Source organism: Siphateles boraxobius, unplaced genomic scaffold (genome assembly GCF_051911475.1).
Source record: "Siphateles boraxobius isolate OS27281-9 unplaced genomic scaffold, OSU_SipBor_1 68, whole genome shotgun sequence".
NCBI lineage: Eukaryota > Metazoa > Chordata > Actinopteri > Cypriniformes > Leuciscidae > Siphateles > Siphateles boraxobius.
The window spans coordinates 186355-213981 of record NW_027509195.1 but is presented as its reverse complement, the minus strand read 5'-3'; the positions used below and the strand labels follow the sequence as shown (position 1 = coordinate 213981).

The 27627-nt window shown below is 37.1% G+C and overlaps 3 protein-coding genes across 4 annotated transcripts; 2 read left to right on the top strand and 1 right to left on the bottom strand.

Annotated features, from left to right (window-relative positions):
* Positions 1-1156: 1156 nt before the first annotated feature.
* Positions 1157-5272, top strand: LOC143722576 (uncharacterized). The gene is made up of 5 exons (XM_077213965.1): positions 1157-1486; positions 2825-2956; positions 3176-3232; positions 3375-3542; positions 4428-5272. The coding sequence occupies exons 1-5, from the start codon at positions 1424-1426 to the stop codon at positions 4554-4556; spliced, it is 549 nt and encodes a 182-aa protein (XP_077070080.1). The 5' UTR covers positions 1157-1423; the 3' UTR covers positions 4557-5272.
* A 145-nt stretch (positions 5273-5417) lies between these two features.
* edem2 (ER degradation enhancer, mannosidase alpha-like 2) lies at positions 5418-16571 on the top strand. Its single transcript, XM_077213964.1, has 11 exons — positions 5418-5625; positions 5923-6033; positions 7257-7296; positions 7388-7493; positions 8389-8514; positions 9710-9921; positions 13563-13704; positions 13991-14115; positions 14251-14395; positions 15759-15880; positions 15977-16571. The coding sequence occupies exons 1-11, from the start codon at positions 5519-5521 to the stop codon at positions 16430-16432; spliced, it is 1692 nt and encodes a 563-aa protein (XP_077070079.1). The 5' UTR covers positions 5418-5518; the 3' UTR covers positions 16433-16571.
* Positions 16572-18855: 2284 nt separating this feature from the next.
* On the bottom strand, positions 18856-26853 carry LOC143723054 (NUAK family SNF1-like kinase 1). Of its 2 annotated transcripts, none has more exons than XM_077215040.1 (7): positions 26611-26853; positions 23040-23160; positions 22749-22900; positions 21736-21801; positions 20684-20803; positions 19545-19677; positions 18856-19465 (listed from the first exon to the last, which is right to left on the bottom strand). In XM_077215040.1, exons 1-7 carry the CDS (start codon positions 26803-26805, stop codon positions 18867-18869), a joined length of 1386 nt encoding a protein of 461 aa, XP_077071155.1. In that variant the 5' UTR covers positions 26806-26853; the 3' UTR covers positions 18856-18866. The 2 variants fall into 2 exon arrangements, with proteins under 2 accessions (XP_077071155.1, XP_077071156.1); XM_077215041.1 differs by lacking the exon at positions 26611-26853 and adding an exon at positions 25086-25242.
* Between the last annotated feature and the right edge of the window lie 774 nt (positions 26854-27627).

Below are 27627 nucleotides of genomic sequence, written 5' to 3'. Positions count from 1 at the left end.
CCTGAATTGTCGACCCCTTCTTTACCACATTCCCCTGAAGATTATCCTGCCCTGCCATTACCGCTATTATTTATCTGCCTTTTAATTTTTGGAATGTCCTTCAGGAAAATCAAATCAATTTAAAAAAAAAAATAAGCAGGATGTGATGATTTGATCAGCCTGACACAAACCACACTACTCAGCACATTGATACCCGACACAAATGTTTGGACAATAAATAGATGGTTTTCGTCTGTCCATACATTACAGTTTTTCTCGATTGCTTAAACGCATATCTTGAAACTATGCCTCGTATTCTCAAAACAGTAAACGCAAAACCATAACGTCACACCCAATTACCCAAACATCTTATTTTCAGGTCAAAATGAAGCTCTACACTCAAAACCATTCACTCTTGCTAAAAAAAAAAAACTTTGCCCTCCGACATCACACACAAGCCCTCACAAACACCCACTACAACATAGTCTTACACTGGTGCAATAAATTTAAACAAACCGTGGCAGACACATCAACTGAAATATTTGGCAGGCTTCTTCCATTTCATCGTCTCTGTGTCCTAGATAAATAGAAGTACTGATTACTGTAATACATCCTTTTTACATAAAGGAAGCATTCAGAAATCTATCTATATGTGAGGCAATTTGATGCATTTCTTTTTATTACAGTAGTATAGTGCAACAGCTACAGTACATGTGTGTTCTAACAGCACATAGTGCAGCTCTCAAAAGTTACAGACCAGTCTGAAATACATCACCTGTACCTGTTTCTCTTCCAGAAGGTTCGTATGATTTGAGGCGTCTCAAATTTGGCCTTACTCGTAGCCCAACCTCAACAATATTGAATGCTAGTGCTTTCTAAATGACAACATGGAAAAGGCGATGAGAAATGAAGGTATTTGAGTGTAGAGTTTTGCAGTGACAGTTCAACAAATCTGACTCATGTGTCAAAACAGGGGAATAGTGTTTATAGTTTAGGGAAATGGGTGTACTTTTTGATAAATGGCGTTTTGAATTTGAACAGTGTAGAAATAAAGAGTAATTTCCTGATCACAGCCTGGTCCAGTGAAGAATCAAACCCTTCAGTGCACCAGGTTTATAGTAATCTCCCGCCGAAACCGAAACAAAGCGTAAAGTTGATTGATCGCGGAAGTTTTCTCGACTTGATCAGACTAGAGACCTGGTGAAATCAGAAGCACGATGGCAGCAGCAGTCCGTGACGGCGGAGACACATGAGAGCCTCGACACTTTTCTTTCACCATTTGTGGAATGGACGCGGTTAAGCCTCATCAACGCGCCTCTCGCCAGACCACCGACTCTAACTAGACCAAAAACGCGGTTTTAAGGTTGATTTTTTTTCTCTCGGTCGGACCGTTGTTGAAGTGTTCTGCGAGAAACATGTAACAGGCGTTGGACGCCGCTGGACCATGTCCACATTTCCAAGCCCTGACTGGTGCGCGCAAGAGTCCCTCTTCATCCCATGGTCAATGGTAAGATCCCTCATCACTGCGCACTACGACTGTAGGCTACTTCTGTTTCTTAAAAATTCAGTAACTTGCAATACTATTACTAATACTAATAGATAAGTATCGTTATCAAATTCTAAATTAACCCATTTAATCCCAGAATTAATTAGTGAACACTGCATGCTTTTCTAAGAGATAAAATAAAGAAGGGTATAAAAGTACACTTTGATAAATGCTGGGTTGTTTCAAGCCATGTTTGGGTCAAATATGGACAAACCCAACTGGGTTTAAAAAAGAAATAAACCAATATTTGAATTGTCCATATTTGACCCAAACATGGGTGGAAACAACCCAGCAATTTTTTAGAGTGTATATTTTACTTTTCTATTATATAGGTGGAAAACGTAAAATAAATCAAATTCTTCAATGAGACCAAATACAAAGTTGAAAACAACTCATAAGTCTTTTAGGCACTACTGAGAGGCAAAAGGGATGATAATATTTGCATATTAGTTTTTACTTTTAGGTCTACTTTGATTTAATGTAACAATGCTTTGAAAAGGCTAATTCTAATGTGCATTAGTTTGTTTATTCAAAATGTGACTCCCCACTGGTCACAAATGAGACATGTATATGCTTTGATCAGAGAAATCCTGAAATTACAAAAACAATATCGTCTCTAAATATGATATAGTTGCAGGCCTATTGCCTATGCATTATGACATGTTTTATGGAGCTTTGCCAGACATTAGCTTGTGGTCATTTGACTTTATAGCAGCCATGTAAAAATCAAGAGATCAAGAGTCTGCACTATAATCTGTTTTGTGTAAAACACTTAAAGGGATAGTTCACTCAAAATTGAAAATTCTGTCATCATTTACTCACCCCCGGGTTATTCCAAACATGTATGAATTTTTCAACACAAAAGAAGATATTTTGAAGAAAGTTTGTAACCAGGTCGCTTTGGGGCAACATTGACTTCCATAGTAGGAAAAAAAAAAAAAAAGAAGAAAACTATGGAAGTCAATGGTGCCCCAGAACTGTTCAGTTTCCCATATTCCTCTAAATATAATATGTATCCAACAGAACTAAGAAATACGTACAGGTTGGATCAACCTGAGGGTGAGTAAATGATGACAGAATTAAAATGTTTGGGTGAACTATCCCTTTAAGACTTAAAATTACCACAGTTATCAGTGAGATTAAATTAATTGGGTAAATATTGAACTAGATTTTGAAAATATTTTCAAATCTAATACTGGTGCATCAGGTTGCAACATTCTGCGTAAAATAAAATGTTCCATCATCAATGAGAAATGATGGGATGCGTCCGGCTAATGATAATGTGATTGTTTTGCTCAGTGTGTGAACAGGCCTGCTGTCTGTGTGGCTGTAATGCTGCTGCTCGCAGTGGCCCACGGTAAACGCGCATGTGATTATTCTGTGATCATCAGCACCTACAGGGCAGTCATCCTGGTCGAGCTCCAAAACCTGGTGAGTGTCATGTCAGATAACCAGAATCCACGTCAAACAGACTGTTTAACTAGCAAATCTGACTCGCTGTTCTTGTTTGATCTTTTAACAAATTGCATAAGCATTCTCTCATACTACTGGAAGATTAGTTATGAATATGTGTTCACTTGTTGCCCTCTTCTGGTTATCTGTAGAAGGTGAACTGATTAAATGTGTTTGCTCTTTTCACTCTTGGCCCAGAATCTGACTGGTTCATTTGACATATCGAAAGAAAAGGACCACTGTCGTTCTGAGAAGGTACAGCCACCTGTACATAGATACATGTATGTTTCTTTAATACACTGCACTTTGTCTGTGATGTTTTTTAGAGACTGTTGATATACTGAACGCTTTCCTTTTTGGCGGCGTCTTAATAATCGCTCGTCTGTTTTGACGGTAGGTTCACCGTATCATGCGAGACATCTATAATATGACCCAAATCTTCAGATGCTTGAGTGAAAGCAAGAGGCAGCAGCGGGACCGAGTGGACAGAGGCGGGGACATGGCGAAGGTGGTGGGACAGATGGCACAGCTCATCCGAAAAAACTGCTGCAGACCCCAAAGCTTGGTATAGTGCTTGTTTGTTTGTTTGTTTGTTTGTTTGTTTGTTTGTTTGTTTGCTGATTGAATGATCAAAATAAACTTAATCCTAATAATCATAATGTGAAATAAACAGGATTACATTATCTAGAAATGTGTTTGTTTGTTTATCAAACTAAAGTTCATTTGAATAACTGTAATGTGAAATAAACGGAAGATTACATGATCAGGAAATTGATTAATTTATTTATCAAAGTAAAGCTCATCTGAATAATTAAAATGTGAGATAAACAGAGGATTACATCATCTAGATTATTTTATTTATTTGTTTATCAAACTATAAAGTTCATCTAAATTACTGTAACTGGAAATAAACGGAAGATTACATGATCAAGAAATTAATTAATTTAATTTAAAAATCAAAATTAAGTTAATCTGAATTATTATGTGAAATCAACAGATAACATAATCTAAAATATTTATTTGTTTATCAAAATAAAGTTAATCTGAATAATTAATTATAATCTAAAACAAACAATCTAGGAATTAATAATTTGTTTATTTGTTGATTGAATAATTAAAAACATTCATCTGAATATTTATATTCTGAAATAAATGTATTTACTTATTTATCAAAAAGTCAAATGAATAATTATTTTTTACTGAATAATCGTAATCTGAAATAAACAGAGGTTAACATCTAGAAATGTTTTTTTAGAAATGTATTTTATTTGTTTATTTACTAGAGATTGATTGATTGATTGATTGATTGATTGATTGATTGATTGATTGATTGATTGATTGATTGATTGATTGATTGATTGATTGTGGCTTGAATAATCAAAATAAAGTTAATCTGAATATTAATAATCTGAAATAAAAAGATGATTTAGAAAAATGTATTACTTCGCAGGCGAACAGATGCAAGAAAGCATCCTGCGAGCCGGGGAAGAAGCGGAAAGGAAGACAGCAGTGGAGAATGAAAATGATGGGAAGACTCATAAACTGCTGGCAGAGGCTGCTGAGTGTGACGGCGTATTAAATCACACTTCAGCTCCACTCCACATTATTTAAAACAGTATGCACATTCATTTTCCCTTTATCATTATTTATTCACTTTCACTTAAAGAAAAAAGAACACCAAGTGTTTTGTATAATACTCCTTCAGTGAAATGATAAACTAAGATTGTGTCAAGCTCATAAGAAATCGTATGAATATCTTTCTTCTGATTGTATATGTTTTATTTGATAGCTCTAAATATGGTTTATGCATAGCAAGTTCAAATGATATTCATGTTAAACAGTTACATGCACAGTTAGATAAACATATATATGGACACTCACATCTGGTGCTGCAAATTGAGCCAACATTACAACTGTAATAATTTAACGCTGACTACGTTATTCATGTACTCATGGGTCTAACTAACACTATACACAACAATACTCTCAGTAACTTATCTCGTGTTATTTCAATGGATTCATCTGTTAAAACGTGTTGGGTAGACGAAGGTGTTTATTTGTCTGAATTACAGTGTTTGAAGTTTTATTGGATAGTGTAATGTTTTGGAAACTGTCAGGCATTTCATCACATCAATACTTCCAATATTCAGAATGTCATTATGGACATCACTTTATCCATAATTTTGCTGCTTTGGTGCTGCTGATTTATGTCTTGTTTTGTTGATTCTTTCCATTATTCCACTTTTTACTGTAAGTAGGTTTAAAAATAAATAAATAAAAGCTTTTTTAAAAGACTTGTGAAATAGATGTTTAAGGTTTGTTGTTGTTGTTGTTGTTGTTTTAACCAATGACTTTTATATTTTCTCTGTAGCAATCGCAGGGCTTTTATTTTAAAATCGACAGCGCGTGTTACCTGCACGTCAGCATTCCCTCAAGCGCATGCGCACTATGTGCACTTCCTATTGTCACTGTAGTATTTGTGCATATCCATGTCGCTTGAAATTATAGTATTGTTTATGTCTGCTCACATCTCGTTACTTGATGCTTACTTTCCTTTTCTCCGCCGTTTTTTGCGCCACATACCTGTCTCCCATCATCAGTCATGTTAAAGGCAGAGAGTTTACTCAGCAGGAAATGTCTCATTACAGGTGAGATTCATTCATGATAACGTTACGCTAAATTCATCATTAATGATTGATGTGTAATAAGAGGGCCAGATGATCGGGGTGCCATATAGAGTCAATGAGTAGTTACAACTGCTATAATAAGTATAAATCTATGTCCTTTATGGTCAGGAAGGGGTATTTGCTGTCAGTCAATCGGCTTTGCCATATGGTCATGTGTAAACTAGTCACTGTCATAATACCTAACCTTATACTGCTTTTAGGAATATTGACAATCATTCCTGTTTAAATCGGTTTGGTCTGTTTTATTTGTTTTTGCAGGGACAGAATAAAGTCGATGTTTTATCATGCTTACAACAGCTACTTAGAAAACGCATATCCTTATGATGAGTTGAGACCTCTGACGTGTGATGGACAGGACACATGGGGAAGGTATGAGCTTACAGTAGAAACATTTCTGATCTTCAATAAGAAGGAAAACACAAGGACAGCGCACTGCCACAACGCTCTCGAACTGTATTTAATGAGAGTCAATCTACATTTTGACAAGTTCGCTCTTCGGCAGGTAGTCACAAATATTAAAATGTATACATACATCTGAATAGGTGTGGCCACCAAACAAGACATCAGTTAACCAATGAAAACACATGATATCCCCCCCCCAAAAATAAATAAAATAAAATTAGGGATGCACGATATATCGGCCATCATATCTGTATCGGCCGATATATATTAATTTTTCATGTAATCGTTATCGCCCCAATAAGAAAAATTGGCCGATATATTATAGCCGATAAATAATGGATTATTTCCTTCAGCTGAGACACTTCAGATGTGTACTGTTCACCATGATGGTTTTGAATTGCTTGAAATATGATTGGAATTTCTTAAAAAAGTAAAATATGGTTCAGTGCAACATGTGCAGCGCAAGTCTGTCATATTGGCTATATACAATTATAATGAGAACATTATAATTGTGTGCTTGGGACATTGCTTTTAATGGTGAGACTTTTGTTTTTGTAATCAGGTTAAAATTATATGAAAATTTGGATTTAGATTTATCAGCCTGGATTTAGATTTATAGGATTTAGATTTATAGAGCTATCGGTATCGGCCAAAATTTTAGGTCATAAAAGATTTGCACATGGTTATTTCTTGAAAGGTGAAGAACTATCAACATGCCTTCTTTGTCAAACTCCACTGTTAAACGTATTTTACTGGACTGCACAGTTTTTAATCCAAAAATACATTTTACTCAGAGATCAGTTTAAATTATGTACTTTAAAATTAGAATATTTGTCTTGTATTAATCTTAAATGTTTTATGTATTTTTTTGTTATTTGTAAGAATTTTGTCATTCACTGTGTTCTCTGCATGAAGATAGCCTTGCTGCTGACATGACGTTAAAAAATAATGTTTCACTAGATTAAAATGGACAGCAATGGGGTTCTTTTCATTGAACTTTGTCAGTCAAATTCTCACTTACATTCAATGATGCTTTGGCACAAAATACTCTTTTTTTTCAGTGGATTTGAGCAAAAGCCTTTGTCTGTAATATATTTTCTTTCATAGTGGAACACATAATCATATTATCATATCAAATCATATCATATTCTATCATTATAACCTCTCTATTTGTCCCTTTCTCCTTCAAGTTTTTCCCTCACACTCATTGATGCTCTGGACACATTGCTGGTATGAAATTAAATTCAACAAGATTCTTCGGTGTCATACAGTGGTTTTCTGTAGTTCAGATGCAGAGAATGTTTTTGCTTCTTGATCACAGGTATTGGGAAACCACACAGAGTTCCAGCGCGTGGCCACTCTGCTTCAGGACACGGTTGATTTTGACACGGATGTAAATGCATCTGTGTTTGAGACGAATATACGAGGTAAGGCATGTATTTATTTATTTATTTATGTATATGTGTGTGTGTGTATATATATATATATATATATATGTACACTACCGTTCAAAAGTTTGGGGTCAATACGATTTTTTTTTTATAGAAATTAATACTTTTCTTCAGAAAGGACGCATTAAATTGATCAAAAGTGACAATAAAGACATTTATAATAATGCAAAATATTTGTTTTTTAATTAAATGTGATAATAATTCTAAAAGTTTCTTGAGCATCAAATAATCATATTAGAATGATTTCTGAAGGCTCATGTGACACTGAAGACTGGAGTAATAATGATGCTGAAAATTCAGCTTTGATCACAGGAATAAATTACACTTTACTATAAATTCACATTGAAAACAGCTGTTTTACATTGAAATAATATTTCACAATATTACTGTTTTTTTGTTTTTTTTTGTTTTTATCAAATAAATGCAGCCTTGGTGAGCAGAAGAGACTTCTTTTAATAACATTAAAAACCCAAACTTTTGAACGTTAGTGTATATGTGTGTGTGTATAGGCCTATATATATATATATATATGTATGTATATGTGTGTGTGTGTGTGTGTGTGTGTGTGTGTGTGTGTGTGTGTGTGTGTGTGTGTGTGTGTGTGTTGAAATTATAAAATTGCATAAATACTTTTATTAAATAATTATTTTGCATTACTGCTTAATATGGAATGTGCTTTATTGTCATGAAAACTACTTTCTTCATGCAAAACAGATCTGGTATTTAGATTTTGATTTTGGGGGGACATATGACCCGGACATGTTTTCTTTGTTTATCGTGTAATACGGGGCTGTGATCATTGGCATTCAGGTAGATTCACCAGTGCATCTGTTTATAATCTGGTGACTTGATGAAATGTGTTTCTCTGCAGTGGTTGGTGGGCTTCTCTCGGCCCATCTGCTCTCCAAGCGTGCTGGGATGGAGGTGGAGGAGGGCTGGCCCTGCTCTGGACCCCTCCTGCGCATGGCAGAGGACGCTGCACGCAAACTGCTGCCTGGTGAGGGAGCGCATGGATACTTCAAAACCATATTCAAATTACATCACTATCTGAAACATGTTTAGCATGAATCGTTTGTTGCATTCATCATTGAACCACAGAAAATGAACCATACATTTTGTTAAAGATGGCATGAAATGGAAGTTGCAATAGGTTTTCTTCACTATTGTGATGTATATCTGAGTGAAACAGCTTCTCGAACAAGAAGAAATGTTGGGTGGGACTTGATTTTGTCCATGGGGAATTGATTGGATGGTTGTGGTTTACTATTGGTGGATCCTGTGAGTGACAGGTTGCCCCGCCCTCACGCCAGTAAACGCATCATCAGAGAAGAGAGATGTCGCTACAAGAGGGAGGGGTGTTGTTTTGATTAAAGATTACAAGGACACATATATTTAAAGTAAAAATAATGATGTGCACGGATAAATGATTTATAGTAATTACTGCAATATTCCATAAAAAAAATAAGAAATGTCAAATTTGATTTCATTGGGGACTTTAATGATAAAAAACCCTGCAAATAACATAAGTTCTAAATTATTAGCACTAAATTACTCAAACGGAAACAAAAAACAAATAAAACTAATAAAAATGACAAAACAGCAAAATTACTCAATTAAAAATGAAAACTAAAATACAAAATAAAAGGTCACTCAAAATATGAATAAATGCTATTTATTACTATTTATACTATTAAAAATATGAATAAAATACTTTATTTATTAATTAACAGTATATCATTCATATAAAAATAACACAGATTAATTAGTGTATATAGTGTTTTTTATTTAATGATTGTCTTAACTCTCCATTTTTTTTAGTATATGTATTTCCTGCCATTAAATCAAAAAGTATTAATTGGTACATCATACATACATACATACATTCATCACTAGTTTACCCTGCTAATAGTTTTCACAGAAAACAAGAACAATTTAGAAAAACATGTAGTTTTAAACATTAGCTAAGCTAGTATCCCAGTATTGGCACATAAAATTGCATCTTTCATAATTGTGTAAGGATGTGTGAGCAATATTTGCCCAAAAGGCATGCATGGATGTATCCAAAACACCTTGTAATTCTATTAAGTCACCTTCAATGTAATGCACTAATCCTAATCTGGCATTTAAACATATATTAGAATCATGATAATTGAATAATGCTGTCAGTTTTGATCCATTCTGTCCCTTCTCAGCTTTCCAGACGCCCACAGGGATGCCGTACGGCACGGTGAACCTGCTGCGGGGGGTGGACCCCTCAGAGACCCCCGTCACCTGCACTGCTGGAGTGGGCACCTTCATCCTGGAGTTCTCCACCCTCAGCCGACTGACCGGAGACCCTGTGTTTGAGAACGTGGCTCGCAAAGCTCTCAGGGCCTTATGGAGGAAACGCTCAGAAATTGGCCTGGTAAAATCTTTTTATCTGGGATCAAGCTGTTTGTAGTACAGCCATGTTGTTCTGAAGGGATAGTTCACCCAGACATGAAAATGATCTAGAGCTTTCACACCTGGTGGTTACAGGAACTCTGTTATCAGAACTAGCCACCTGTGCTAAGAAAATAACACAACGCCGCATAACATATGTTTGTCGTATCGCTGTTTTCCATCTTCGTGGAGTAAGCATATGTAAACTGTGTGTTTACATGGCTTTTTAAAGTCCCCATGAAATCAAAATAAAGTTTTTTGGCTTTTAGTATGAATATGTTAACCTTACTGTTATCTATAAGCTATGTGCTACAAAAACAATGACAAAATTCACATTTAGAAGATGTAAGCAGTCTCACTTCCTCCAATATGGGTCAATGATTTTGATGACATCACTCTGCGCTTCAGCTTCTCATCAGATTTACTGTCCAATCAATTTCTCTCTAAAATCTGAAGCTCCGCCCCCTACATTATAAATAGACGCTGAAGCTGTGGCTGAAATCTGTCACTTATTCACACATTTACTATGTACTACATGGTGAACGGCCGTGTAAATATGCTTTCCATTGGGGTGAATGAACTCTATAAGTCATTGTTTGTATTTATCTGAAGAAATAAAGTCATGTACATTCGAGATGGTATGAGGGTGAGTAAATGAAGAGAGAATTTTAATTTTGGGGTTAACTCCACATGCAATATTAACAGAATGCAGTATTAACTAGCACATTTTACATTTTACTCCATACTACAATGAGTGTAATGCATCATGAATGACCTGCCCGTACACTACAGTCCTACTGACCGCACTCAGTAGTACTTAAACCACCCAGAAATGTCTCTTCTGAAAAGCTTTGACCAAATGCCTCTAATAACATTAATATTTATGTTTTAGCCCCTGCTTTCTTACCAGACTGTTAATCGCTTTAACAGCAACTGCTAGGACAGGGTGGCTTGCTGATTAAAGAGGCAAAATCTATGTTTATGTTGTTTCTCCATGTGATTCAAGGAGAATTGGTTGTATACAACAGAATTTGAGTTCACAGAAAACAGATTATTTTCCCAATCCATGTTTTGTTTATTGGGATTTAGTATTCAATAGAACCATAAAGCATTCAGAGATCCAAATCTGATTTAAATGGACAGTTTAGCATTTTGCATAGCTCGACATATTTGCAGGCTGGTTTTAAAGGGTCTATTATTTTTAATTATATTATTTGATTTAATTTTTAATCAATCAGTTTATAATGTTAGCAATTGATTTGCAATTTTATTTATTTATTGTGATCAGTTTCCCCCCTCTCTCTGACCCTGAGAATTAAGTGGGGCTTTAGGGCCTCAATGTAAACCCTATTTTCATGTTAAATGAGTAGCAATGTTTTTTTGCTGAGCTCACACACGTGCAAACATATTTTTTATATGACCACAGCGTTCCTAAATAGTGGAATTATATAGCGCTTTCATATTTTTTCATACATTGTTTACTTACTTTCATACATTGTTTACTTACATTGTTTACTTACATAGCGCTTTACAATCATCAGGGGATCTCTCCTCAACCACACCAGTGTGAGCATCCACTTGGATGAGAATTTAAGTAATTTCTAGGTCTAGATAAGAAAAATATTTCTGTTTACAGACTATTGCCCCATTCTGTTTTCTAAGATATGAAATTGAGAAATTCTCAAAAATAAATGTATCACTCAAGCAGAGTGTTATTAATTGAAGCTTAATGTTTAATGATTGTCCAATGTAAACTAATGCTATTTGGCTTAGTATTTTATCTGATTGGTCAGTCTGTTCTGTTGTGATTGGTCTACTCTGCTTTGATTGGTCAGATGACCCAGTCTGTTGTGATTGATATACTCTGCTCTGATTGGTCAGATGACCCAGTCTGTTGTGATTGGTCTACTCTGCTCTGATTGGTCAGGTGGCCCAGTCTGTTGTGATTGGTCTACTCTGCACTGATTGGTCAGATGACCCAGTCTGTTGTGATTGGTCTACTCTGCTTTGATTGGTCAGATGACCCAGTCTGTTGTGATTGATATACTCTGCTCTGATTGGTCAGATGACCCAGTCTGTTGTGATTGGTCTACTCTGCTCTGATTGGTCAGGTGGCCCAGTCTGTTGTGATTGGTCTACTCTGCACTGATTGGTCAGATGACCCAGTCTGTTGTGATTGATATACTCTGCTCTGATTGGTCAGATGACCCAGTCTGTTGTGATTGGTCTACTCTGCTCTGATTGGTCAGATGAACCAGTCTGTTGTGATTGATATACTCTGCTCTGATTGGTCAGATGACCCAGTCTGTTGTGATTGGTCTACTCTGCTCTGATTGGTCAGGTGGCCCAGTCTGTTGTGATTGGTCTACTCTGCACTGATTGGTCAGGTGGCCCAGTCTGTTGTGATTCGTCTACTCTGCTCTGATTGGTCAGGTGGCCCAGTCTGTTGTGATTGGTCTACTCTGCTCTGATTGGTCAGGTGGCCCAGTCTGTTGTGATTGGTCTACTCTGCACTGATTGGTCAGGTGGCCCAGTCTGTTGTGATTGGTCTACTCTGCTCTGATTGGTCAGGTGGCCCAGTCTGTTGTGATTGGTCTACTCTGCTCTGATTGGTCAGGTGGCCCAGTCTGTTGTGATTGGTCTACTCTGCACTGATTGGTCAGGTGGCCCAGTCTGTTGTGATTGGTCTACTCTGCTCTGATTGGTCAGGTGGCCCAGTCTGTTGTGATTGGTCTACTCTGCTCTGATTGGTAAGGTGGCCCAGTCTGTTGTTATTGGTCTACTCTGCTCTGATTGGTAGGTGGCCCAGTCTGTTGTGATTGATCTACTCTGCTCTTATTGGTCAGATGACCCAGTCTGTTGTTGATTGATCTACTCTGCTCTGATTTGTCCGATGGCCCAGTCTGTTGTGATTGGTCTACTCTGCTCTGATTGGTCAGATGACCCAGTCTGTTGTGATTGATCTACTCTGCTCTTATTGGTCAGGTGGCCCAGTCTGTTGTGATTGGTCTACTCTGCTCTGATTGGTCAGATGGCCCAGTCTGTTGTGATTGGTCTACTCTGCTCTGATTGGTCAGATGGCCCAGTCTGTTGTGATTGGTCTACTTTGCTCTGATTGGTCAGATGGCCCAGTCTGTTGTGATTAGTCTACTCTGCTCTGATTGGTCCGATGGCCCAGTCTGTTGTGATTGGTCTACTCTGCTCTGATTGGTCAGATGACCCAGTCTGTTGTGATTGATCTACTCTGCTCTGATTGGTCAGGTGGCCCAGTCTGTTGTGATTGATCTACTCTGCTCTGATTGGTCAGATGGCCCAGTCTGTTGTGATTGGTCTACTCTGCTCTGATTGGTCAGATGGCCCAGTCTGTTGTGATTGGTCTACTTTGCTCTGATTGGTCAGATGGCCCAGTCTGTTGTGATTAGTCTACTCTGCTCTGATTGCATACATGGTCAGAATGTTGCTTTTAAAATAATTCATTAGTTGTTAAATATGGCCTGTAAAATTGATTGAGAAGTCTGGAAAAATATGGATTTTTGAAATAGAAATATGTGCTGTGACTCCGTTATTGGCTCCACCATTCACTGTTCTTGTTAACATTATCACATAACCATCTCATGTTTGCAGGTGGGCAATCATATAGATGTCATAACTTCTAAGTGGGTGGCTCAGGACGCAGGGATCGGGGCGGGAGTGGACTCGTACTTCGAGTATCTCGTAAAGGGGGCCATCCTGCTGCAAGATGAGGAGCTGCTGGCAATGTTTCAAGGTAAACATTAAATAATTAATAAAGCAGCTGTATTACACAAGCATTCTACAATAGTTTTACAAAATTTCATGTTTAATTCAATGTGTCACTTGGTTTCAAATTAAAACTATTTGTACACCAAATTTGTTCCAGTGTATGTGCAATTGATAACTTTCTAAATTGCTATTTATTTAGATAGCATTAGATAATCATCATAACACCAACTAATTTCCACTAATTGCTGTTTATCTACTTTCCTTATCTTGCTTGCGTGAAAACATTATCAACTTTCAAATGTGTGTTGCAGAATTTGATAAGTCCATAAAGAACTACACTAAGTTTGATGATTGGTATCTGTGGGTGCAGATGCATAAAGGAACCGTATCAATGCCAGTGTTTCAGTCTCTGGAGGCGTTCTGGCCTGGACTGCAAGTGAGAAAGCAGATCTTTCACCATTCACTAGTCCAGTATGTCACAAGACAATGGAAAAACACCATTTTATAAATCTGCATCTAAGAGCAGATTTCTGTGACTCCTAGTAATGCACATGTGTTTATTTAATATCAGAGTTTGATGGGTGATATTTCCAGTGCCACAAAGACCTTTCATAACTACTACAGTGTTTGGCGTCAGTTCGGCGGCCTCCCAGAGTTCTACAGCATTCCTCAAGGCTACACGGTGGACAAGCGAGAGGGCTACCCGCTGCGGCCAGGTATCTATAAAACACTGCACAAGAGGCCAATACATGCATGGGAAGTCCTCGAACCATTGATTAGTTGTCTTTTAAACCATTATATCCAATTCCAGAGCTTTTCTAAAAAACATAACTTACATATTTATTTATTTGTTTATTTATTTTTAAAATGAATTTTGTAAATAAATATAACTATATATATATATATATATATATATATATTAGTCCTTTTTGCATTCTGGGTCAATATCAAGCGTGGCTTTAGAAGTGATTTGATGCCTTTTTTTCCATCTCTGAATTTTATTTTACAACAGTATTTTTGAGACAAATGTTGATAAACATGACAATGCATGATTAGACACACTATACACCAAATTTAAATGATATAAATAAAGAATATCAAATGAACTACAGCCTGGAAGGTGTGCAGAGCAAAAGTCGATATTTCGCTATGCTGACACCAATTGACAAATCATTGCATGAAAATTTGATCATCTTTTTCATCGTAAAAGTTAGTTTATGGGAGTATTTCGTTAGAAAACATTCTAAAGTAATATTTCCACTACCGCTTGAATGTTTGGGGTTGGTAAGATTTTTAATGTTCTTGAAAGAAGTCTCTCACTAAGGTTGCATTTATTTGATCATAAATACAGTAAAAACAGTACTGTTATAAAATGTCATTACAATTCAAAAAACTTTTTCCCAGATTTTTGCCTGATTTACAGTCTGGATGGGGCGCTAGGTGTCGGAAGTCAAATGCAGTCTTCAGATTTGAGTTGACAGATTTCACAGAAAATCTCACAGTTTATGACGGGCACAAACTGCTAATTGTTTATTCATTTTTTTTAGCTTCAGACTATTAATTCCACCCAGTCGTCGGCGATCAAACATGTTTGATATTTTGAGCTGATTTTAGAAAACGCGTTGTTTTCATTTGTCATGCGTCTACTCAACGAGCCGGATATGCACGGAAAGTACTGTGACTTTCATGTTCTCATATTTAGAGTTGCCACAGTCATTGAATACTTTGATTGTAGTCCTAGAAAACCCCAAATATAGTGCTTGAAAAGTCCTTGAAAGTCCTGGAATTTCATTATAAAGTATCTGTACGAACCCTGCGGATGTTTCTGCGTGAGTTTGTTGTGTTCGTATTTGTAACAACTTGAAAATCTAGTAGTGTATGATCCTCAGTCTTTTAGTGTATGATGCCTAGTGTTTTACAATCTGTTGTTAAAAGTCACGTAGCAATCAATGGCTTTGCAAATAATAGGCATGTTGGCAGCAAGTTCTGCACAGGTACCATTCACATTTTGCTGTAAAATCTGGATTGATTAATTTACATGAATAAAAGAAATTTGAAGTGACTAATTGTGTTGTGCAGAGTTGATCGAGAGCGCCATGTATCTGTACAAGGCCACCGGCGACCCGACATTCATGCAGCTTGGCCGGGACGCAATCGAGTCGATTGACAAAATCAGCCGGGTGAACTGTGGTTTTGCCACTGTGAGTGTCTCAAAATGAGTCTCAAACCTTCAGCAATATTGAGACTGAATCCAGCACGGTCTCTAAACGTACTCGTCTTTTTTATTTCCGCCAAAGGTGAAGGACGTAAGGGACCACAAGTTGGACAACCGCATGGAGTCCTTCTTCCTGGCCGAGACCATTAAATACCTCTACCTCCTCTTCGATCCTGAAAACTTCCTTCATAACACGGGCACTGAGTTTGAGCTCGGCGGCCTGCAGGGGGACTGCGTTCTCAGCGCGGGGGGGTACATTTTTAACACGGAGGCTCACCCGCTCGACCCCGCCGCACTCCACTGCTGCAGCCGATACCAGGACGAGCGCAGGGAACTACAGGACGTACTCCTCAGCTTCTCAAAACCACTCAGGCCTCCCACAGACCAATCAGAGGAGACGTCAGGGGACCGGGGCGCCTCGGAGAGCATCGCACTGAAGCCGGGAGAGAAACGGAAACCTCCTGCGCTCTCCTGCCCCGTGCAGCCGTTCAGCGCCAAACTGGCCGTCATGGGTCAAGTCTTCTCGGACAACTCTTGAACTGACGTTCTCACTGCTAACAATGTGTAAAGATGTAGATTATCTTTGTAATTTAACTTTGGAGAGATTAAATGTTTTCTAAAAATGTGTGGATTTTTTCCCACCACTCTTTTTATTAAAAAGTTTTAGAAAACAAAAAGTGTTGGTGTTCAGTACAGTTCTTATCAAATCCTCAAAAAAATTATTTTTTTTACAAAAATTCTGCACATTTCCCTTCAGAAATACAATATGGGGAATAAAGGAGAAAAAAAATATCCACTTAAAGGAATAGTTCAGACAAAAATTAAAATTCTATCATCATTTTCTCACCCTCAAGTTGTTTCACACCTGGATGAATTTCTTTCTTCAACACTAGGGATGTAACGATACCCTCATGTCACGATTCGATACATATCGCGATACTGAACTCACGATACGATATTATTGCGATACTCCAAGATATATTGTAGAAGGTTAACAAAAAATATAAAAAGTTTTATGTTATTGTGGGTGTAAATGAATAGGCTTGGTGCTGGGAACCAATGCACAGGACAATCGTGACACCAGAATAAAAATATTCATGATTCTGAAGCTGAAAACAGAATTATTTTAGACGAATATGCTTGCACTCTGTCACTGACTAGATACATTTAAAATAATATAGGTCCCTGGTAACATAATACATTTGGCATTATCAGGACCCACAAATATTCCCCGCATTGTATTATTATACATTATATTCAACATTATGTAGTTTAATGTAGTACTGACACTTAAACTCTGTAATTTGTATTTTGATTGAAATATCCACGATACATTTTGTCACTATCCACAATACATATTGTTGCATTTTTGTATTGCGATATATTTTTACACCCCTGCTGAACACAATAGAAGATATTTTGAAAAATGTCGGTAACAAAACAGTTGTTGGACCCCATTGACTACCAGAGTATTTTTTTTTTCCTACTATGGAAGTCAATGGGGTCCATCAACTGTCTGGTTACTGACGATCTTCAAAATATCTTCCATTGAGTTCAACAAAAACAAAAGAAATTCATACAGGTTCGAAACAACTTGAGAGTGAGTAAATGATGCTGGAATTTTTTATTTGTAAATGAACTATTCCTTTAATAGGCCACACAAGACTAAACACTGCTGCTTAACCGAGATTTTAATACTAATGCTACTGTGTCGTGCTAATCAGTCTGGCGTCGAGTCTAAAAAGTGTGTTTTCTCTTCATGTGAGAAAGCCAACGAGAGCCAGAGAGCATAAAGTTTATACTGAACATTGCTAGTTGTGTATGCCAGCACAAACTGAGAATGGCACGACTGTAGCTCTGGACAAAGCCTCCTGTTCTTTTGGGCTGGGATTAGTGGATTCATTGCTGCTTTAACTTCCTTTGAGGCAAATAAACGAATTGACCTGGGTTATTAGCAATTACACAGTACACATTATCTTAGCAGCTGTAATGCCTCCGGTATTTCCGAGTTATTCTGCTGCTTGTCCAACTGTTGAGATTAACGGGTTGCAAGTCAAATGATTCACCTTTGTAAAAGTCAAAATGTAAGGCAAGATTTGGGTGTGTTTGCACATACTCTACCATTCAAAAGTTTGGGGTCGGTACGTTTTTTTTATGTTTTAGAACCAAAGCTGCCATAAAAACAGTAATATTGTGAAATATTATTACTATTCAAAATAGCTGTTTTCTATTGTAATATATTTTCAAATGTAATTTATTCCTGTGATCGAAGCTGAATTTTCAGCATCACTACTCCAGTCTTCAGTGTCACATGATCCTTCAGAAATCATTCTAATATGATGCTCAAGAAACATTTATTATAATTATCAATGTTGAAAACAGTTGTGCTGCCTAATGACAATTTTCAGAAATGTTTTAAAGTTCAAAAGAACAGCATTCATTTGAACTAGAAATCGTTATCATTATAAATGTTTATTACTGTCAGTTTTGATCAATTTAATGCCTCCTTGCTGAATAAACGTTTTTTTTTTAATAAATAACAAACTACCCCAAAACTTTGAATGTTGATATACTGTATATTTGGCAAAACTTTACAATAAGGTTTAAATCATTAACAATAGTTAAATTTTATTAACAAAGATGAATTACAATTAGCAATAGTATGTTTATTAATGAGCATTAACTCAGATTAATATTTATATATTTAGCATTAACTCAGATTAATAATTAGACTGTTCACTGTTAGTTCACTTCAAAATGAAAATTCTGTCATCATCTTCTCTCCCTCAAGTTGTTTCAAACCTGTATGAATTTCTGAACACAAAAGAAGATATTTTATAGTTTTTGTTTTTTATTGCATAGTATTTTTTTCCTACTATGGAAGTCAATGGGGCCCATCAACTGTCTGTTTATCGACATTCTTCAAAATATCTTTTGTGTTCAGCAGAAGAAAGAAATTCATACATTTGTAGTCAGTGTGAATGATCAAAATAGCAATCCTGGGGAAGCTGTAGTCCTGTAGACTCGTGTGTTTTCCACAGGGAGATCTTGATCTCAAACTCCGGCTGTCCACCTCCATCAGACTCATGGCTGGTTTTGCTGAAACTGTGTGACCACGTAGGAGCCGATGTGATTGGAGAAACACCGGAGGACTTTCCGTTACACTTAAGAATGCCCTTCCTATTTCTCCCGGTATCTGTCCCATTTCTTTCCACATCTTCACTAGTGTCTGCCTTACTGTTCCCAGCGGTCCCAGAGTGCTCAGAGAGAGATGCGTGTTCAACCGGATGGTAGAGCTTCTTCAGGATGCCCTTCTTGGGCAGTTTCATGTGCTGGTTGTGGGAAGAAGCTTTAAGAGGTGACAGCAGAAAAGAGCTGCTGAATGTTCTTTCCTTGTGTTTCTTTCTCGCTAGGGTAGAAGCACATGGTTTACTCTCTGTAGCTCCTGAGAATGAAGCATCTGGGAAGTTGGGACAGTTTCGGTTTAGCCACCAATGGTTGGTTATGTCTTCCACAGTGGCTCTGTCCTCTACTTTTACTGTGAGCATCCATCCAATCAATGAACAGGCCTCTGTAAGAAGAATGGAAAGAGTCAGGGTAAATTCTCACTCATGATGGAGAGCAGATATATGGAAGTGTATGCATCTCACCCGATGGGATATCAGGGGTATTATATCGTCCCTGGCGGATCTGCTCTTTAAGGATGCTGTAACTTGTGCCATCAAAAGGCATGGAGCCATAAACCAGAGCATATAACAGCACACCAAGAGACCAACAGTCCACCTGGGACATAAGAGGAGCACATGCAGAATCGTTTATGACGCGTTTACTGTACGAACAGTGGGATTTCAAGTATTAAATGCCCCGGTGAATAAGAAGCACGTTGGAGATTATTATTTTCTAAATAAATTTTTTTAAGCAAACAAAGCACCTGCATCACTTGATAAAATTGAGGTTAAACCATTGGAGTCATGGATTACTTTCATGATGTCTTTACTACCTTTCTGAGGCTTGAAATGGTAGTTGCGTAGACTGTCAATGGAGGGACAGAAATCTCCCATACTTTTATATCTAAAATATCTTCATTTGTCTTCTGAAGATGAACGAAAGTCTTACGGGTTTGGATCGACGAGGGTGAGTAAATGATGACAGAATTTTCACTTTTAAAAAGTGCAATAATTTAAAGTGTATTTTAAATCATTATATTTTAATAATCTTTTGTTGTGTTTTAAAGAAGTACTTATTTTGATGTGATGATAAATAAAGTACTTATGTAAAGTACTTGATTAAAATTTAACTGTAGTGTGTTGTTTGATATTACAAATATAGATATTATAGATACAAATATTGATATTATATAAATATATTAAAATGCAACTTTGTCATTACAAATCTGCAATTACAAATATATTTAAATACATAACATAATACATTTCAATAGAAATTACATTAATATAAATGTACCATAAATAGATAAAATGTACCATAAATAATCAGTAGATTAAGCAGCACACTTTAAACCAAATTTTAAAGACAATAGAGGTAATTATGAAATTACATGTAAATATGCACTCACAAAAATGTAAATCTCAGTAAATATGTAATCAAAAAAGCATTCTTAATTTTAAATAATTGCGTTTAATATAAAATTCTATAATACATTTTCATGTCACTGCTATTAACAGTATTCTTTTAAAGTATATTATTTCCGTAATAAGTACTCTGTTTATAAGTATGCTTGTATACTTCTTTTCACAAGGGTGAGGAAACTGTTGAGACTGATCGACACCTCAGGGCCGTGGTATGGGAGTCCGTTGACAATCTCTGGTGAAGCATACAGCGGACTCCCGCAGAAAGTGTCCAGACGTCGGCCTCTCGTGAACCGGTTGGACAAGCCAAAGTCAGCTAGCTACAAACAAACAGAGCAATTATAGATAAATCAGCTCTGTGTTAAAATGGGTGACTTACATTGATTTATTTAATATAATCTATTTCTGATTCACACAGGGTGGATACAAATAGCAGACGTTCATATGAAAGGTGGTTGATTTGAAGAATTAAAATCATAAATGCAGCTGCAGAGATGAATCATATTACACTGGCCATCAAACACTTCAAAATGTTTGATATGAAGGTTTATGCAGAATTTCTTGCAATTAGACATACGTAAATTGTGCTTACATATTAAATTAAACATCTGTAACTCTCAAAAACTGTTCATAGCAGGCTCTATATAACGAATAATGAATTAAAGTCATCTTTCATCATATTTCCTACATCCAGTTAACATATGGAGACAAAGGATACCTTCAAACCTGTCTGTTACCAACTATGAATCATAGTGAGGTTTAAGCATTTTGCAAGAGTCATCTGATACAATGATTGCTCTATACGGTTTGTAATGACCAAGGAATGAAGCTGTTCTATTGTGCATAATAAAGCAAACATTGTTCCCTTATAATGTTCCCATATTCCAGGATGATGATGCTCCAATAAACAGTGCTAAAGTAATTGAAGCGTGATTTCGTAAACACCAGGATGAAGTCAAATGCATTCCATGGCCACCAGATCTGCACATCCTTAAACCTTCATGGGGATGTTTGGGGTTCAAGTCGATGAATACTTCATCATCCATCCAAAAAATAGGCGGAATAACTAATGTCCAATAAAAGAGTTAAAGGTGTGTTTGACAGATTCCAGGAAGAAAATGAAGATGATTAAGCATAATTCTACCTGATCCTATAGGGTCTTTATTTTATATAGTGTTTCTGTTATTTTGTACTTATGATTTTAAAAATTCCAAGTGTATTACGTTTGACATTTAAACGTGCAATTGTTTACCTTCACATTTAAGTCCTTGTCCAGAAGTACATTCTCGAGTTTGAGGTCACGATGAACCACACCATTCTGAGGGATAACAAGAGATTTCTTATTTTTTTTAAATAAATGTAAAAAATCATATTAACAAATTTTTTGTCAAATGTAATGTGTTTATAGTGTAGTCCTAATCAAGGCTGATTTTAATGTACAGACTGAGTTGAGATAGAAATTCTTACTAAATATAAATACAAAATATACTATATATAACTAATTTACATATACTATAGATATAAATATATAATTTGTATACAGTACTAATTTTTTAAACTGCTGAGGCAAAGTCTATTTGCAGTATTTTGAGTGTTATTCAGTTTCGTAATATTACTAAGATTGCCAAGCATTTCTGATTGCCAGCACTGTTATCTAGGTGATGAATACAATAATAAACCAGATGTTTTTTTTGTTTAGGGTGTATTTAGGAGAAATAAAAGTTACTTATAACAAATTTGTCAGCTTAACTGAACTGAACTTCAATCTATAATTTGAATGTTGTTTATTAAAAGATGTTACACTCGACTAGTAAAATGTTGACTGTGCACATTTGATACATTTAGTAGCATTTGTAGGTGAAATGCATAGTTAACTCTTTTGAGCAGCTGATTGGTTCGCCGGCTGCATGCCCAATTAATCTTTTTGTTCACTCTACGTAACTTGTTTAATTCCGTCCCGAACTGGCTCAACTGCATGGGAATTTTCCTCGCCCCTCTCCGTCCCCAGCACCACCTGCCTAAATCTGCTAGGGGGTTCTCCCTACTTTCCTCGCAGAAGCTCATATCCTAGTGCCTGTATTTGTGTGCATGTTTTAGCATTAGCTGTGTGCAGCGTAGCAGACTAAGCCTTTACATTTCATGAAAATCAATAAAATGCTGTTAAATCTACTCAAGAGAAGTGTCATGATTAAAAAGCCTATTCAGGAAAAACTGCTCATATGTAGAATGAATGGCATGATAATTTAAGAACAGAAATGTGCTTACTTTATGGCAGTAGTGCACAGCAGAGGTGATCTGTCCGAAGAAGTGTCTGGCCTCGTCCTCTGACAGTCTCTGTTTCTCCTGAATGTACTCATAGAGCTCTCCTCCACTCGCATACTCCATCACCATCACAATCCTCTCCCCGCTCTCAAACACTGAAAACATATCCACACACATTTCGTGAATCATTTGTTGGGTTAATGGAAAGAGAGAGTATCTTAATCTCTATGATACAGCATTTGGCATTAGGATATTTGACAAACTAATTCGTAGTGTGAGACTGTTGTGTTTTACCTTCGTATAGACGGATGATATTTGGGTGCGTAAGAGAGGCGGTGATTTCAATTTCTCTCTGGATGTGAGCCCTATCCAGATCATCCCTTAATCTCTCTTTTCTAATGGATTTGATAGCCACCTGAAGCACACAAACAGACACATTGTAATCAAACACATCATTGAACAAAACACGAATGTCTGTAAGAACATGGGTCAATGATGTGATGCTCATTTATTAAGTTATTCAAAAATACATGGAAAATGCAATTAATATTGACTTGAATACATTTCTTCTTAGCGTGCCTCTTGAGGCCAAGGGAGTGAGGTTTACATACACAACTCTTACTGGCCTACGTCCCTCACACTCACCCCCCCCCCCCAAACATCACTCCCATCAGGGTCACGGCACCACATATAAGTCCTACTCGACCCGTTCTGGGGTGCGTTTCCCAAAAGCATCGTTAGCCAACTGTGGTCCCAAGTTCTGTCGTTATCAGCATAGTTCAACGAGTCTGTGTTTCCCGAAACCATTGTTCTAACGAACATTCACAAACAGCATCGCAATGTTGCGTGGTCTAAAGAACAGCTCTCGGCCTGTGGTTAGAAGCAGTTTCTTGTTTGCATGACATGTGGACTCAATAAATACATATCTTGAGCCAAATAAGCTAGCTGACATTCAGTACTATCTATTTATTTCAAATACATGTCATGTCTGTAATTTTAATTTATAGCAAAACATCTAGCAAGCATTAATTCAATGTCAAACAGATTTATTAAGAGAAGTTATTACTCTAATACCTGCGTGAGGTCATTAACCAACATGGTTGAACGACCAATTTGCGAAAATATGGTTTCAGGAAACAGTCGTGACTAGCTAGTTGATTTTTTCAATGATGCATCGTACTATACACGGGTTTCTTGTATACAAACAATACCGGATGCGTGCGCATCCAGGAGGCAAAAAAACGCTATCTGTTATGCCCAGTTCTGTAATTAACGTAGATTTCACATAGTTTGTAATTTCTGAGTTGGATATGTTTGTTTGTGTTTCATATTAATATAACATTATGTAAAACGTCCAACTGTTTACTAATCAAAATCCGGACATACTGTTATGCATGTATGAATTATCATGTTAGACTAAGTTAGCAATGTAAAAGCCTCTATAGAGCCCGAATTTGCTTTTATATAAGTTAACCTTGTTTACGTTACTTTACGACCTGCAACATATCATGACTGCACACATATAACGTTACTTTACTGTAAATCAAAAATTTGACGATGGATTATGTGGGAAGCCTTAGTACCTAAGACCGTGGCGATCATAGACATCATATAGAGCTATATGATGTCTATGGTGGCGATTATATTAAAAAACTTACTCTCAGCAATGGTGAGATCTTGCCGGATCCCTACGCAATACCTGACGATCTTTGGATTGTGGATGACAAGAAGTGGCCAGCAATTGTATGGCCTGATATATATGATTATCTAATTCAGACACCAAGTGTGTATACAAGAGAAATGATTAGAGCGTAAAAATCCCTTGATGCATACAACTACGTGCTATGTGGTCATGTGCAGCTCGTCAAATACTTTGATGCAACACCACCACTATGCTACTAGCCTAAACCCTTTACTCCGGTACAAAGCATTTTTTACAGTCTATGGTATGAAGACCGCTGGTCTTTTGCCTTCTGGTTGCGCGCGCAAGCAGTGATGACGTCGCCGAGAAATCCATGTATAGTAGTTAAGCAGCGAGTTACATCGTTGTTCGGGAAACCCCTGAGCGCGATTCGAACCGGGGTCTCCAGCGTGGAATACAGCAATTAACATCAACTTGAATACATCTCTTCTTAGCGCGCCTCTTAAGGCCAGGGGAGTGAGGTTTACATACACAGCTCTTACTGGCCTACATCTGTTACACTCACCCCCCCAAACCTCACCCCGTCCCATCCGGGTCACGGCACCCAAAGTAATCGGCCCTACCCACTCTGAGTGGGTCTCCAGCGTGGAATATCGAAATTTTATCACTGAAAAAACTCTAACGGAGGTGACAGAAACCTGCTGTCTGCATGGCGGCACTGGCAGTGCCATCTGGGAATCTGCCAAGCACCTCTAACCCCAATCTGGAGATGTGAAGAGACGACTCGCTCCCCTGTCACACATGCACACAGCACCCGACTCCCTCTGAATGCTGTTAGTGTTTGTGTGCAGGAATCCCACCTATGCTAAGGCTCCTGGATTCCGGAATACTTCACCTCTGAGTCCAGATGAGTGACAGAGTGAGAGAGAGGCTCAGCTGCTGCTCTAATCTGATTGGACAGTTTTTTCCATTAACGCTCTCATATGTTTTCAGGCTGTGAAAGAGTGCAGACAGCAGGCTGGGGGAAATATCTCCTTTGTTTTTGTTAAATGACAGACTGAGTGATAAGTATTTAATTAAGTGTGCTAACATGAGGTCTAACTACAGTAGACACACACACACACAAAGGACCAATTGGATGACCCCAAAAGTAAGACCCCAAGAGTAATTAACTGAGGTGAATTGCTAAGTAAAGTTGTGTTGAATGACAGACAGGCTGTCAGAACTTACATGGGTACTGTAACCAGAACATAATGGATATTACTCTTTTAAAATAGAAAAATTAAGTCTTTATACATTTTTTATTAAATAAGTCCATAAAATTTAGCCATTGATAGGAACTATAATTAGAAAAAAAACATTAACGCCATATTTTTTTGGGAATACTCAAGCATTTAAAGTTAAATCATTTATTGATTTTATTTATTCATGCATACTTGTGAATTTACTTCAGTTAAATTTAAAATGTAATACTTTAGTGTTTTTGTCAGAACTTTTGTCAATACATTTCCATAACTCTTCATTTTCCGTGCATATTCTGCATAATACTTTTGCAGAGACATCTCCCTTCATTGAGACATCTGAGACACTTGTTTTAACACGTCATATTGAAATTTTCTCAAATAAAGACCTTCTTGTAAGTTAACAGTGAACTTATTTACAAATTCACAAAACCAGATCGGATGCTTCACAAAAGCAAAACAATTTGCCGTTTTTGTAGGGCTGGATTTCAATCTCAGCTAATAAAGTATATGTAAAATCTTGAACCTAGCCCAACTTGAATTTGTTAAGGAAACTATTTTACCCTATATCACAAGGTTTAACAAAGCACAATCAAAATCCCTAAACCTCCTTAAGTACTCTATGGGGTTCCTCTGGCTGGTAATCATTGCATTAAATTATATGAATATTTCTATAATTCCTTAAGATTTTCCATGATTTTTACAGTTATGGAAACCAAGTTTTTTTTTAAAAAAAACCCTGATATTTCCATTTTTATTTTTTTATGCACTGCAAATTTCAAATAATCTAAATAAATAAATAAATGTAAAAAAAATGTAATTACATTGCTGATGAAGCTAGATTAAAGAGGATAGATAGATAGATAGATAGATAGATAGATAGATAGATAGATAGATAGATAGATAGATAGATAGATAGATAGATAGATCATTGAAATGTTTCATGTGAATTAAAAACTACAAGAACAGCAATGTCGCTCACCGTCTTTCCACACTGTCTCGCCACCGCGCGCTTGACTTTGCCGTACGTGCCCGTGCCCAGCGTCTCCAGCACTTCATACCGGCGCTTGAGTCTGTGTGTGTGATGGTGTTTCTTCACTCCGCATGAAGTGTGGCGCTCCGCTAGCTCCTCCGGTGTGTGTGTGGAGGCCGCGTCAGTGACCCGCTGCCGCTCCATGGCAACCGCGCGCGGAGGCTCCGCTCACCTGGGAAGTTTTGAACGGACTTAAAAATAGTTTTTCTGACATTTACGGGGATAAAATAATAGGAAAGACACTTGTATGTTGTCTTATGTTGAACGTCTCAAACATCGTCTGCCAATATTTATGCGGTGGGATGGTGAGACTCGGAATGGGAGGGGTGTAGTCCATCTGTCAATCATCAGATGACGCGCATCAGTGCCAGCAGCCAGACTCTGACGGATGGGGCTGCTGACCTCAATCCTACCTTAGAAAACCCTACAAAACCACAGGCAGTGTGACTGCAATTAAATGCCTTTTACATGGTTTGCTGTGTTCAGAGAGGACGTTATATTTATTCTTGCTTAAGAATTTTTCTATACTGTGGCCACACCGACGAAGTCTGTTTTTGCATTGGATTATAAAATATCAAACTAATTGTATTTATTTTGAAGACAAAATTCCACCAAAACATTGCACATAAAATTAGCAAAAAGTCTCAGAAAAGTGTTAGTTGTGAGAAAAGGTCTAGCATAATGTATTTATACTATATGTGTCTAAAGTCTCCACTTTCAGTGCATTTCTGTTATGAACAGTTTGGAGCTGAAGTAACTAGGGAAAAACTATATGTAGCCTAAATGTCAAAGATCATAGTGACTGACATTATGATCATTTACAAATACAACTGAACATAATATTGAGCTTTTATTAGTATTGTTGTGATTAGAAAGGAGCACAAACTGAGCTACATCATGGCTGAGATCAACTTTTGAAGGTAACTTATAGACCCTTTTCAGTTGGTAAACATGATGACGTTTTTG

Excerpts from the sequence above, each read along its gene's own strand:
- LOC143722576 (XM_077213965.1), top strand. The coding sequence starts at position 1,424 with ATGTCCACATTTCCAAGCCCTGACTGGTGCGCGCAAGAGTCCCTCTTC. Across the intron at positions 3,233-3,374 it reads ACCACTGTCGTTCTGAGAAG|GTTCACCGTATCATGCGAGA; the intron begins GTACAGCCACCT and ends TTTTGACGGTAG. Across the intron at positions 3,543-4,427 it reads GCTGCAGACCCCAAAGCTTG|GCGAACAGATGCAAGAAAGC; the intron begins GTATAGTGCTTG and ends ATTACTTCGCAG.
- LOC143723054 (XM_077215040.1), bottom strand. The coding sequence starts at position 26,805 with ATGGAGCGGCAGCGGGTCACTGACGCGGCCTCCACACACACACCGGAG. Across the intron at positions 22,901-23,039 it reads TATCATCCGTCTATACGAAG|TGTTTGAGAGCGGGGAGAGG; the intron begins GTAAAACACAAC and ends ATATGTTTTCAG. Across the intron at positions 20,804-21,735 it reads ACAAGGACTTAAATGTGAAG|CTAGCTGACTTTGGCTTGTC; the intron begins GTAAACAATTGC and ends GTTTGTTTGTAG.
- edem2 (XM_077213964.1), top strand. The coding sequence starts at position 5,519 with ATGCTTACTTTCCTTTTCTCCGCCGTTTTTTGCGCCACATACCTGTCT. Across the intron at positions 8,515-9,709 it reads TGCACGCAAACTGCTGCCTG|CTTTCCAGACGCCCACAGGG; the intron begins GTGAGGGAGCGC and ends GTCCCTTCTCAG. Across the intron at positions 15,881-15,976 it reads TGAACTGTGGTTTTGCCACT|GTGAAGGACGTAAGGGACCA; the intron begins GTGAGTGTCTCA and ends TTTCCGCCAAAG.